We start from the raw sequence: 13,304 nt of genomic DNA, 5'->3' as shown, positions 1-13,304 counted from the left end.
TCTTTGCATACCACCGAGCAGTTGCCAGATGGTGATTGCGGGAACCAAAAAGGGTGAAATTTGGTGATTTTTGAAGTTGTTTGGTGACAAAATTTTAGCCTGGTAACCAAATCAAAATTTGGTGATTTTTGGTAACTTTTTGGTGATTTTCAGACCAATGAAAAATTATCACACTATTTGAAAACGAAAATGCATTTTGCAAAAAGTTTTCCCCTTATTTCCTGTAGAAACATAACATGTGCCCCTTTTTGTCAATCGACACACACAAACACTGGATATCCATACACATTGTACACGTTTTGCATTTAGTGTGTGTGACTACGGCGCACCGAAAATTGCACCGAGACTCGCGCAGAGTGCTTGATTAAGGTTTATTGACATCATATTGTCTTGAAATTGAAGCCTTACCTACGCTTTTCCAAATTTGGTGATTTTTTATGGCTTTTGGTTATTTTTTACAAGCCTTTTGGTGATTTTGCTCTGTTGGGACCTGGCAACGCTGCCACCGAGCCGATCCTCATGCCTTTCGAGAAGTGGAGGAAGCAAAGTGGCGTGTAGATAGTTACACAATGGTGCATTTGACAGCAGCACGATTGCTTCGCAACAGGGGCCCGGACCGTTACTGGAAAAGGAAGTTCATACTTGATCAATCAACGGTAATTGCTCCCGTACTTCTCACAATTTTCAAGGTTTCAGCCAATCGAAGTAGAGAGAAACATCATTGTGTAGTCCCACTCGTACTCTCCTGTGTTGTAACATTATGTTTTGGAGTTTACACGTGTAATCAGTCAAGTTGTGGGCCAGGTGCACATGGGGGTGGGGAGGGGCCGGGGGCAATCCGGGGTTTACGTCCTCATACAATTGTTGGGATGATACTGTATTGTAGTCTTCATCAAAGCTGTATTCGAAACTAGGCATGTGCGTTGCCTTGTAATCAGGTAATGTTAAATAGTATTCTAGAAATCTAATGTAATGATATGATGCAGTGATGACTGATGTAAAAAATATTTTAGGCATAAATTAGTCTAAAAATAGCTAACGTTAGATCTAGATATCTAGATCTATAGAAATCCTATCTAGATTTCTACTAATAATTCTAGTATGAATAAAATGAGTGTGTAGATTTAATTAAAACTTTTATGTCAAAACATATTTTAAGTTAAATTTAACCCTGGTGCATTCCTTCACTGTCTACACTTCTGGAACGTCCTGGATTGAATAGCTTAATACACAACTGTACCGGTACATAACATATGTATCTAAGTTTACAGTTCCTCGTGCTAAACTTGTACAACTTGTACATATTCAGACTGGTCCTGTAGTCTTGAAAATAAATTTTTCTTTGTTCATCTTCTCAAGTGCTTCGATTCACAATCAGGGTTACATCCTCGATGCTTTATGTACGGTATACAGCTAAGCGATGATCAGCTAGCGTGTGTATGTTTAGTTCCAAATCACATAGATTTCACACAAACAAAGTGTAGAAATTTCATAGTGGCTAGCATACTGCTGTAGTATTAACTAATAGACCAAGTCAAGAAAAAACAAAACAAAACATCAATTTGGACAGTGAAAACTGTTTGAGGAACCAAATTATACCCATGGTGATTTATGCATTTAATCTACGTGATGGAGTACATCCTATGTGCATTAAAACTATCTAAAAAAAAAAAAAAAATCTTTAAAGCTTAATTTCATGTCAGAATACCACCACATACAGCTGTACAAGAATCTTGATGCAAACCTTCACAGCTGGAATACTTTGGGCTGGTGGCAGTTCTTCTTCTTCTTGTGTGTGTGTGTGTGTGATAATGTGTGTACATGTACTGACTGTACCTTTTCATTAACTATACACAGCCCAGTCGCTGTACATGGTACGTCGCGACAGGGCTGTACGAGCGCGACCACCAACCACTAGGAGAGCGACGTAATCGTATCACGATAGCTTTGACTTTCGATACTTACGTTCGTTTTTGTCACCTCAAACTCATCGAGTATACTCTTCAATATTTACTCTACATCTGATGCTATCAGTATTCAAATGTACGTAATGAAACTTACCGAAATTGATCATCATATCCAGCAGGTCCACACCGTACACAATCTTTCACGCCAGGCCAAATTCAGATATCGGGTGGTCACATGATGTGAATGCCCTTTCAAAAGGTCGCGCTGTCGACCGTGCTGCTACACTCAAGCAGCGTACGCACTGTTACCAGTATACAGCTATAAACTGTACTGGGCTTATGGCGGCGGCTGGCGTCTGGTCGGGCGAGGAGCATTGAGCTCCATACCACGGTTATTGTGTAGCAGACGCCAAGGTTTGTTCGACACTTTCAACGCACACGCGCTCGCTCTAGAGCACATCCGGTCACGCATGCGCATAAGTCAAGGCGCCATTTTGAATCCTGCAACGACGAAGCCCGACGGTCAGGAATTGCGCCAGAAAGTGTCATTTTATTTGTTCCACGGACTTATCGCAAGTGGTCTCCATGGACCCAGTGTGGCGAACTATTCTTCTGTAATAGAAACATGCATTTAACGTGAGTAAAGTATTCTGTTTAAAGGAGAAAAGTATACATTTTCCTAAGTTTTGTAGTTGTGTTGAGGTTCCTCACTTTGAGGCTGCATGCCGCGCTCGTCAGACGCTGTTTTCGCATAGCGTAACAGCGTCTGGTCGGGCTACCTTTTCATGTGCTTGATGTTTGTTGACATCCTTGTGGTTTGGTATGTTAATAAGGTGTTGAGTCTCAAGAATGAAGAAGGGACATTGATATGATTATGAAAATGCATCAGATAATGATCATTTACATATGGAGTTTGTGACACTGCACTGTACAAATGACACTGATAGTGTAGTAATGTAGAGTGTACAATGCCAATGGCAAGCTGATGTACAATTGTAATTCTCACTTTAGACTTAGAGCTACAAATTAGTTTGTCATGTTAATAGAATGCAATGTTTGAATAAACTACCACAATGTGTATACAAATATATCTCTATCGAAGAAAAAGGACGACTCCTATTACCTCTGCCAAGGAAGGACTTATTAAAGGACAAGTTCACCTTCATAAACATAAGGATTGAGAGAATGTAGCAATATTAGTAGAACACATCATTGAAAGTTTGAGGAAAATCGGACAATCCGTTCAAAAGTTATGAATTTTTGAAGTTTTTGTGCAGTAACCGCTGGATGAGAAGACTACTGCAGTGTGTGAATAATTTAGATGTCACATGCGTACAACAATATAAGGAAAATATAAAGAGAATTTCACAAAATTTCATCTTATGAAAAAAGTTCACATTCCCCCGACTCGTTACCGACAAAATGTTATGGGTAATATTATTCCCCCTGCCTTTAGAAAGAGCCAAGTCAAGTGCTCTTTTATTATGTGAAAAAAGTGAAAATATGTTGAATTTTCTTTATATTTTCTTTATACTGTTGTACGCATATGACTCACAAGCTGTAGTAGTCTCCTCATCCAGCGGTTCCAACACAAAAATTTTAAAAATTCATAACTTTTGCATCGATTGTCCAATTTTCCTCAAACTTTCACTGATGTGTTCTGCTAACATTGTTGCATTCTCTCAATCCTTATGTTTATGAAGGTGAACTTGTCCTTTAAGGAGGTTATGTTTTCATTAATGTTGGTTTGTTTGCTTGTGTGTCTGTCTGTGTGCAAAATAGCTCAAAAAGTTATGGATGGATTTGGATGAAACTTGCAGGAAAACTTGATAATGACACAAGGAACAGATTAATGAATTTTGGTAGTGATCTGGGAAGTTTTATCGATTTTTAAAGGATTTTTTAATCTTTTGGCTGATAGAGTCAATGAACTTTGGAGTTCAGGCTACCTGGTATGCATATTTGAGGTTTGCAAACGTGCTGAAGTGCATGCTGTGCTGGGGAAAGGCGCCACGCACCTTGAAGAGCTCTGATGACGTAAACAAAAGGCTTCTATGCTGGGAAATTGGATGATCAGCATGTGTTTATGGGTGGAAATCAGCTGCTTGGCAGAGGTTGGCACTCTCAGAGTGCTTTACTAGTTTACAGGCTTTTTTTTCTCTCTCAAAACTGGTAGCAACCATGCAGTAGAAAGGTCTACATGTACAACCTGTACATTCTGCTCTACCGTGTTCAAGGGAATTGTTACGACAATGATGCCAGATATACATTGTATGTGAGATTGTTTTCTTGTTGGTACAGGGGTTTTACTTTGGTGCCATTATTTTGATATTTTGTATTAAAGTCAATGGAAGAACAGTGTGCTTGTATGAAGCTTCACATTTCATGTGTTTCAATTAGCATTCGTAATTAGCCTTTGATGTGAAAAAGCATGGCAATAACCCATTGCCTTTTACACTTCAAAGTGAGGACAATTGTTTGGTCTCATCAACTTTGATGGAAATATTTGTAAGAATAACTGTAATGACACTGTAGCCAAAGCTATGAAAAGAGCTCAGTGTTGAATATGTCGCTTTGTGTAAGGTTTTATTCACATGAGACACAAGCTTGCAGTTTCTTCTTCTTCTGTAGAAGTGCATCCTTCATAGTTGAAGATCAGCGCACTGCAGAGTGGTCTGCATGCCGTCATGGCACTTTGAGAGACGGGCTCTCAAGGGCCAATCATTATTTACATAGAGTGAAGAATACATTGTGCAGTAATATGTACATGTGAAGTGCTGCTAAAAATTTTTTGCATGACTGGATGCTAGATGAGGGCTTCCTTCAATGCCTTGTTAAAGACATCGAGTGATGGGAAGATTGCAGGATCCTTCTTCAGGTTGTTCCATTCTCTGCAGGTGCTGTGAAAGAAGGATGAAGAGAGAACTTGTGAGCTGGAGTGTGGGATCCAGAATCGGCTAGCATGGCCTCTGGTATTTGACGTCAATGGTGTGAGATGGTCCTTACAATTAATATCAACTAGGTTGAACCGTATCTTGTAGAGCATTGCTAGCCGACTGTGCCGACGTCTGCTCTGTAGTGTAGGCCAATGGAGATCATTTAGCATGGCGCTGACACTTGATTGGCGGTCATAGTTGTTCATGACATATCTTGCACTACATGTATTTTGCTGGACCTGCTCAACTTTCTTGATGTTTTGTTGTGTGTGTGGATCCCATGCTACTGCTGCATATTCTACTGTGGGTCTTATGTAGGTCTTGTACGCTGCTTCTTTGATCTTATGAGGACTCCGTCTGAAATTACGCTGAAGAAAAGCTCGAGTAAAGTAGCTCTCTTGGAAATTATGTCGACATGGTTGTTGAAGTTAAGGTTGCTATTGATGTGAACCCCAAGATATCTGGCAGATGCAGCTTCTGCAAGACGTACTCCATGAATGTTATAGGTAGAAGTGACTGGTTTGCTTTTCTTTGTCACACGCAATACTTGACACTTTGCTGGGTTAAAGCGCATGTTCCATGTGTGCTCCCAGGCCTGCAAGTTATCAAGATCGTCTTGGAGTAGTCTCGCATCATGGGGAGATGATATCGTCTTGTACAGAGCACAGTCATCTGCAAAGAGCCGGGTTGTAGAGTTTTTAACACAGTCCGGAAGATCAAAGGCTAAGAAGAGTAAGGGCCCGAGGACACTCCCTTGTGGCACACCAGATGCCACAAGCACCTCTTTGCTGACTTCACCTTCAACCTGGACCTGCTGTGTGCGATCTCTGAGGAAGTCTTCAACCCACTGCAGAATACACCCTCTGACTCCATAGTGTTCGAGCTTGTGGAGGAGCAGTCTGGGGGACACCATATCAAATGCCTTTGCAAAGTCCAGTAGGATGAGATCAGTCTGTCCTTTGTCCTCTATTCCTCTTGCTAGATCATTGATGGTCAAGACCAGCTGAGTGTCACATGATCGTCTTTTCCTTGCTGAGCATCGCATAGGATTTCATGGACTGTGAGATAGTTCATCATGGCGCTATGGATGACATGCTCACACAGTTTAGATAGGATGGCAGTTAGGGAGATAGGCCGGTAGTTGGCTGGAGATGACCTGCTTCCCTTTTTGAAAACGGGAACAATCAACGCCTTCTTCCATGCTGATGGTTCAGTTCCTTGGTCAAGGGAGGCCTGAAACAGAAGTGTAAGTGCTGGTGCAATATCTTCTGCAATTTCTCTAAGAAGTCTGGCAGGGATACCATCTGGTCCTGTCGCCTTGTGGGGATTCAGATTCTTGAGTAACTTGACAATCCCCTTGTTGTTGATGGTGATACGGTCCATTGGTAGGTAAGGGGAAGGTCCAAGGTCAGGTAGGTTAGGAGTGTCGTCAACAGTGAAAACAGATGCGAACTGTAACTCTGGTAAAGCAATGCTGCAAGTGAGTGCATTCAAGTGGTAGTGATTCCTTGTAGCAAAGGTAGATGCAGTGTTAATGTGTTCTTTAAATAAATGTTATGTAGCCATTTATACTTCAAGAAAGTCATGTCACTCTTTTGTTTGTTTGTGAAGTTGTGCAGTGGTTATTATTCACACTATCTACAGCACCAGTATATGGGGATACCAAGATTTGCCAATTTGTGTAAATGAAGAAGACCTAATCAAAATGTTTCTTTTCTTTGTCTTCTTTTTCATCTGTTGCTGCTGTCCAGAGATACTTTGGGAGACGCAGAAATTGTTACTCTGTAGCCCTGCGAGCTGTGAGGAGAGCCTGGCAGAATGCCACCAAGGGAAGGCGTAAGAAAAAGGGAGATATAAGAAGGGTAAGTGGAGGGCAAGCATAATAAACTTGGCTCCATCCTACACATTGATGTGCATCTACAACTTGCCTGTTACATTTAAGCAGAAAATGTGTCCTAGGGGTTGTAATATAAAATGAGTTTGTATTCATAATGCTAGAGCCATACCTGTCTTAGTGGCCACCTCCCCGTAGAGACCACTTGCTTAATGCGGTATCTTCAAACTTAGATTATTTGTCACAGTACAGTTCTATATTTTCAAGTTGGCTTGAGTGAATAGAGTGCCAAACTGGACACAATCAGAACAGAATGGTAGCAGTGTCATCAAGTTGAACATTAGATAAGAAAGTTCTGGAATTCAGAGGCTTTGCTGTGTCTTCACAAATCGGTGATATTAGCCACAACCACATTGTTTGGTCTCAATTTTTGTCCAAACTTGTTTCAACTTCTATCATTTCGTTCATCTGATTTTCCTCTAAAATTAAAGTCAACTTTCAACATTTTTGAGATTTGGCAGCCACCTATTTGTACATATGTGACCGCCCAGCTCAAAACCCACAAAAGGTAGACCAAGATGAATCTTTGCTTAACAGTAAGCTCTAAGCTATAAAACGATATGTAGCTTGTTAAAATTGGACCATCCTAACACATCAAATCAAAATGTGATTGATATAAGGGAGAGAGAGAGAGAGAGAGAGAGAGTTAGGAGGTGCGGTTTCATAGAAAAGGGACAAAAGAGGATCGAAAGATTGATTACGGTCACTCAGGCATGTTGTGCAGAAGTGTCAATGAAACTCACAGTGAAAGCAGCATCTATCCCCAAAAGTATGGTCCAGAGAAACTGCTTGGTGGCTTTAAACAAAACTGAAACTGAGATGTATCTCAGTTTAAGTTTTGTTTAAAGCCATCAAATTTTGACAGTTGGTAGAGAAGAGATAACTCTCCCAGGTAAGACAAACTTTAAACATTTCAGTTGGCCAACCCAAATGACTATGTACACGTATTGTGGTTGATTGCAGAGAATCCTAATCTGTAGCATGACTTTTTGTGGATTTTGAGCCAGGCGGTACTCTGTCTTCCATGGGCAATGTTTCATTTTGTGTAGCAGCCACAGACTGTGAGTCTTGTCTGTTGACCTATCCACCCACCTCTCTACCAGTCCGGCTTCGGAATTGCAGCAGCCTCAATACATTCAAGTCTGCACTGAAGACTTATCTTTTCCAGCAACTTTGTGAATGATGTGTGACACTTTTTGGGAGCTGGGCGCCTTTGAATGTTGCTACAGATAAATGGCACCATACAAATGCTGTTTCATCATCATCATCATCATCATCGTCATCATCATCATCATCATCATCATCATCATCATCATTTCTAACTACTACTATTCTTTCTGCCAATGGTTCTTTGATACAAGTGTACCACATACTGACCCCTTTCACGGTCAAGTACTCCAAGTGAAGGAATGAGTTTGAGGAAGAAAAAACAAACAAACTTAAGGTGTTTGTAATGGGGTGTGACACCTGTGAGCACCGAGAGCATGATGCTGTTTGTTAACAAAGTTTTTGATGATGCTCTTCAGAAATCAGTCTCCAGATGAAATTTGTTGAAATCAGCACGCATTACAAAACAGAGCTGCAGTCTCTGAAACTACAAGAGAGTACCTTTAAGAAAAGAACAACATTCAAGGAAGACTTTGTTTTCTTTAAATATTTAATTTGATATCTGTGTTATCTTTGTCTCCCAACTATAGCTGTGGAATATGAGGATTGGTGCAGCTGCTCAAGAACATGGCATCAAATATGGAACATTTGTTGGAAACTTAGTGAAGGTTAGTTATAGTTATACAATTGTATAAGGAATATTTGTAAAATTACAGAATACACAAAGCTAGTTATTCTGTTTGTTTTTATTGAGATTTTTTCCTGTTGTTTATAATTTACTGTATGCTGTCACAATTCCTTTTTTTTTTTTCATCTGTAATCTTTGAACATTTTCATTTTGCTCCCGTGGGCAAAGATGCTGATGGTATACTGATACAGGTAATGACCAATTAAGGAGGGAGGTGCGTCAAAGTAATATCTCTTGTAAAGCTTGAGTGAGTGTCAGACTCCACTGGCTCATTGATGTTTCTTGAAGTTGAAACAAAATTGTTGATCTTTAGAATACGGTACTCAAAATGGGCTAGGATACTGTACCGGTATGTTGTTTTCCCGGTTGTATGTGGGCACCACTGGTGTTTGCAGCATTCTTGTGAAAATTCATGCAAATGGTCCATGTGGATCATTTTCAGATCCAATAGTGTACTGTGCAGAAATAATGAATTCAAAGACCCATCACATGCCAAGCTACCCAAGTACATGTATCACAATACATGTTTACTGAAGATGGAATGAGAATGTAGCAAACACAGCAAAAGAGGGAAAAGAATGCGAGTTAAAAAGGACTTGGACAATAGACTGGCTTACCAGCATATAGAAATTCTATGCATGTCTTTTAGATGATAGTTGTTCTTGGCAACCTGAAAGCGTGCTTGAGGTTTGCTTTACATAGCAACAACTAATGCATGCAAAGGGGTACTGTATTAAAAAGCATGGTCTATTCACAAATTATGATAACTGTTGTGATATTGAAACATTGTCTGGGACAAACCATTTTTTTTTTGTGTATCCCCTGTCTGTCACAGTACAACATTCAGCTGGACAGGAAGGTGCTCTCACACTTGGCCATCTATGAACCCAAGACATTTCAGGTGAGTTGGCACACCTACCCCTCAGTCTTCACATGTATCTTGTAGGGAAGCTGAGTGATCTTTTGTTTGTAATTCTTCCATATTGCTGTAAAATATGTTTTGTATGAATATGTCTGATCATAGTTGATTAGACTTATGCAAGGCTGACACGACTTTGAGAACAAAAGCAGTAAATATGTGGACATGTCAGCCATATGGGGGGGGGGGGGGTGTGTGGAGGTGAGTCATGGAATAAAGTTACAATGCACAGAAAAGTGGACTTTCACTGCATTTGAAAGTTGAATGCTAGTCAGTATCATTTTGTCACGCAGAAATTACATCATTTTAGAATGTACTTTTGAAATGAAAACTCCATGTCAGGACAGTTAAACATACTAGTATCGAGAGTGTCTTTTATGTTCGTCATTAATATCTTTTATGTTCATCAATGGAAAGCACTGATTTCTGTTTCATTTTTCAATTTTTGTACACTCCATGAATATCACCTTTTTGCATATCACCTTTTAGTGTTTGGCAGAACTGGCAAAGAGAAAACACAGAGAGGGAATTCTGGCTGCCTTTGAGAGAAACCCAGAAGGCATCTTTACTCGCCTGACAACCCAAGACGATCTGTTGGAGGAGAGCATCAGGAAACTAAGGCTAGACTCCAAGGCGACATCCTCTTCACCATCCTCTTCACCACCGGCTTCTTCATGAACATTGTGATCCTGTGACCCAACGTCTTACCATAGGGCCAAGGAATTGTGTGTGGACATCGAACAAGACTTTCCCACTGTTTTCAATGATGTATCTTGGAAGTGGTGGAAGAGAGGATATCGTACGTTTTTAAGTACGTACCTGTAGCTGGCACGAGCAAACTTTACTTGGCCTCCAGAAGGTGATGTTAGCGCTCTGGTCCCAAGAGCACAAAGACTTTGTTTTGATAACTCTCCTTGAAATTGTTATAACCAAACGGGTGCACTGAATGCATGTTATTAACGGTTTATACAGTGCTGATAACAATGACTTGTTTCACAGTGGTACAAGTGTAGCAAGACACTCTCTTGTGCATGATGGGGACCTTTCTGAGCAAAGCCTAGTCTTGATTCTGGACTCTTTTTGTTACCACTAATACCAGTATATCTTTATTGAGCTGCTAAACCTGTACACATCAAATCAAGCGATGGTGTCCAGGCAGATTGCTCTCAGCCGACAACAGAGGACAAAACTTCATGCACTTGTAATTCATGCATTTACTCCCTCAAACTATTCATGGAAAGTCATTGGCACAGAGCAATCGGTATGGATTTTTTTTTTTTTCCCCCATCAGTTCTTGGGATCACGCCATCACTCGACTAAACACGTACAGGTTTGGCAGCTTGAATGAATAAAGATATCATACAAAGAGTTCAGAATCTGGACTATGCAAAGTTAATCCAGATCCATCTTTCCCAATATCTCTGGAATATCTGAAAAGTATAATTGACTGATCATCAAGCTAAGGAATCATGATGAGTTGTACATCTGGGCAGACGAGGCTCCAAATGGGACTCACAGAGCATCTAACCCTCCCAGCACCACCATCTTCGAATGTCAATGACTTTGTGCATGAACATGCTGGCAGTGATACTAAAAGAGTTAATCAGTTATCTGTGGCTAGTTCATGTACAATTGCAGAATGTGTAATTGCATTGTTGAAGAAGTGTTATGTGTATTCGGATACACTTTACGTGGCTACCAAATGCAACCAAATGCTTTTGAGCAAGTTACCGTGGGACTGAAGACACAGGCCCCAATTCACAAAGGTGGTTTAAACCTGGTTTAAACCTAGATCATGGTCTAAAATAAGCATGAAATAGACATACCTTTGACATGCCTGTATCGATGTGCGTTTGTTACTGGACGTCTGTTGGCGTATGCAATCTGTCAATCGTATTTGTGCGGAAGAAATTTGCATAAACTATGGTTTAAATTTGTACCACCTTCGTGAATTCAGGCCTTTATGTCCCCTCTGAAGGACTAGGCAATGAAGGTAAAGTGCCATGCAGAGGTGGCACAACTGTTGTTGCTAGCACAGGCAAGCCGTGGACTTAATGACTGATGAGAGTGCAGTGTCATGCACTGAACCACAATGGCTCCTCAGTACAGTATAGGAATAATAAACGCTTTGATAAGTGAATTGGTATGTCTTTGCAGTTTGTAAATTTGTGTTCCATCTTTTGTCATAATATTATTGACGTGGGTTGTGAGCTGTGTGTCTGTGTAATATTTATGTATATAAATACATGTACATAAAAGTATATATATATAGTCAAACCTGTCTATAGTGTCCACCCAAGGTCCACCCGTTATAGACAGGTGTATCCAACTTTGTGTGCATTGCCTATATACATGTACATCGTCGCTGGGGTGACAAGACCTTGTATCTGCAATTTTGGTGAAAATGACTTTTTTTGATTAATAGTCAAATAATGGGTTAAGTGATATCCTGTCAAAATCCCAACCGTCTTACTCCAAAAATGAAGCCACCACGGCATGTCAAAGGAAAGACTATCCCATTTGCTACAGTGCTTTGGCTGCCATGTTTTTTGGCTCTCCTGAACATTTGACATTTTGTACATACGAGGTCTTGTCGCCCCAGCGACGACATGTAGCATCGTTGTATACCGGGTACATCTATAGGTCTAAGTACTTACATGTACCTGTATGTGTGTATGTATACACACATGTCTTTCATGCATTGAACAATGCCTGTGTTTATGAAATTGTTGCACAGTAGCATGTATACAGTTGTGAAGAAAGCTTAACACTAGTGCAGTATTATGACTGAATGAGTGATGAATGCAGCAGTTGCCCAGGAATGACTGGTACGACTACAAAGCAGAAAAACACGCTGAATTACTGGCTCGGCTACGGCCTGTGGCCGCCAAAGACAGGTTAAAATCTACCATGGGAAACAAAATTTGTGGCCGCTGGCCGCGTTAGACAGGTGGCCGCTATACACGGGGTCTTTAACAGGGCTTTTTTCTCGGGGGGGGGGGGGGGGAATTTTTCAGTGGCCGCTGTAGACAGGTGGCCGCTAAGGCAGGTTTTACTGTTTATATGTTGAGAATTCACATATTGGCTCCATGAAGAAATGAAGAAATAAACTGGTAATGCATTTTTTTGCCAATAAAGAATGAGTCATTCGACTCAAATTTTCAGCTGCCTCCGCCTTTTTCATTGTCAAGACTCCTGAAGAAGGCGAAGGCGGAGGCCGCTGAAAATTTGAGTCGAATAAACTCATTCTTTATTGACAAAAAAAAAATGCATTACCAGTTTATTTCTTCATTTCTTATATATATATATATATATAAATATAGTAAGTTGTCCACGTGTTGGTGTGATACTATCATCAAAAATAAAATTGAAACCAAGTTCATGTTGTATTCATTCACCAACAGTTTATTTCGGCACACACATTTTCGAGCGGTTCGCTCTTTCTCAAGTGTTGCTTTTGTGTGCCAAAGGTGAATACAGCATGATGAACTTGGTTTTAGTTATATATATCTATATATATCTATATATCTATATATATCTATCTATATATATATATATATATATATATATATATATTATATGTGTGTGTGTGTGTGTGTGTGTGTGTGTGTGTGTGTGTGTGAATAAACACCCTCATATAACTTCATCTTATCAATATATCTGTGTGTTGAATGTGTGAGAGAGAGATCAAGATGGCAAAGAGAGTTCAATGGACTCTGACTAAAGTGATTGAAAGCAACATATCACCTTCAGACAGCAACTTACTACACATGTATTGACAAATTGAAACAGAAATGTCCATGTGCAGGATCAAAGTCTTCTCTTCTTTATTTACATATATACATTGTATATA

The 13,304-nt window shown here is 40.1% G+C and overlaps 1 protein-coding gene across 1 annotated transcript; it reads left to right on the top strand.

Moving 5' to 3' along the window:
* Nucleotides 1-529: 529 nt before the first annotated feature.
* LOC139739711 (large ribosomal subunit protein bL20m-like) lies at nt 530-10,728 on the top strand. Its single transcript, XM_071650321.1, has 5 exons — nt 530-656; nt 6,595-6,705; nt 8,435-8,512; nt 9,368-9,433; nt 9,941-10,728. Exons 1-5 carry the CDS (start codon nt 570-572, stop codon nt 10,127-10,129), a joined length of 531 nt encoding a protein of 176 aa, XP_071506422.1. The 5' UTR covers nt 530-569; the 3' UTR covers nt 10,130-10,728.
* Nucleotides 10,729-13,304: the final 2,576 nt, after the last annotated feature.

This window comes from Diadema antillarum, unplaced genomic scaffold (genome assembly GCF_040938485.1).
Source record: "Diadema antillarum isolate AM-2024a unplaced genomic scaffold, OU_Dant_1.0 seq00000810_RagTag, whole genome shotgun sequence".
In the NCBI taxonomy this organism is placed as follows: domain Eukaryota; kingdom Metazoa; phylum Echinodermata; class Echinoidea; order Diadematoida; family Diadematidae; genus Diadema; species Diadema antillarum.
Note: the sequence above shows the minus strand (reverse complement) of the source record. Positions and strands in the feature narration are given on the sequence as shown.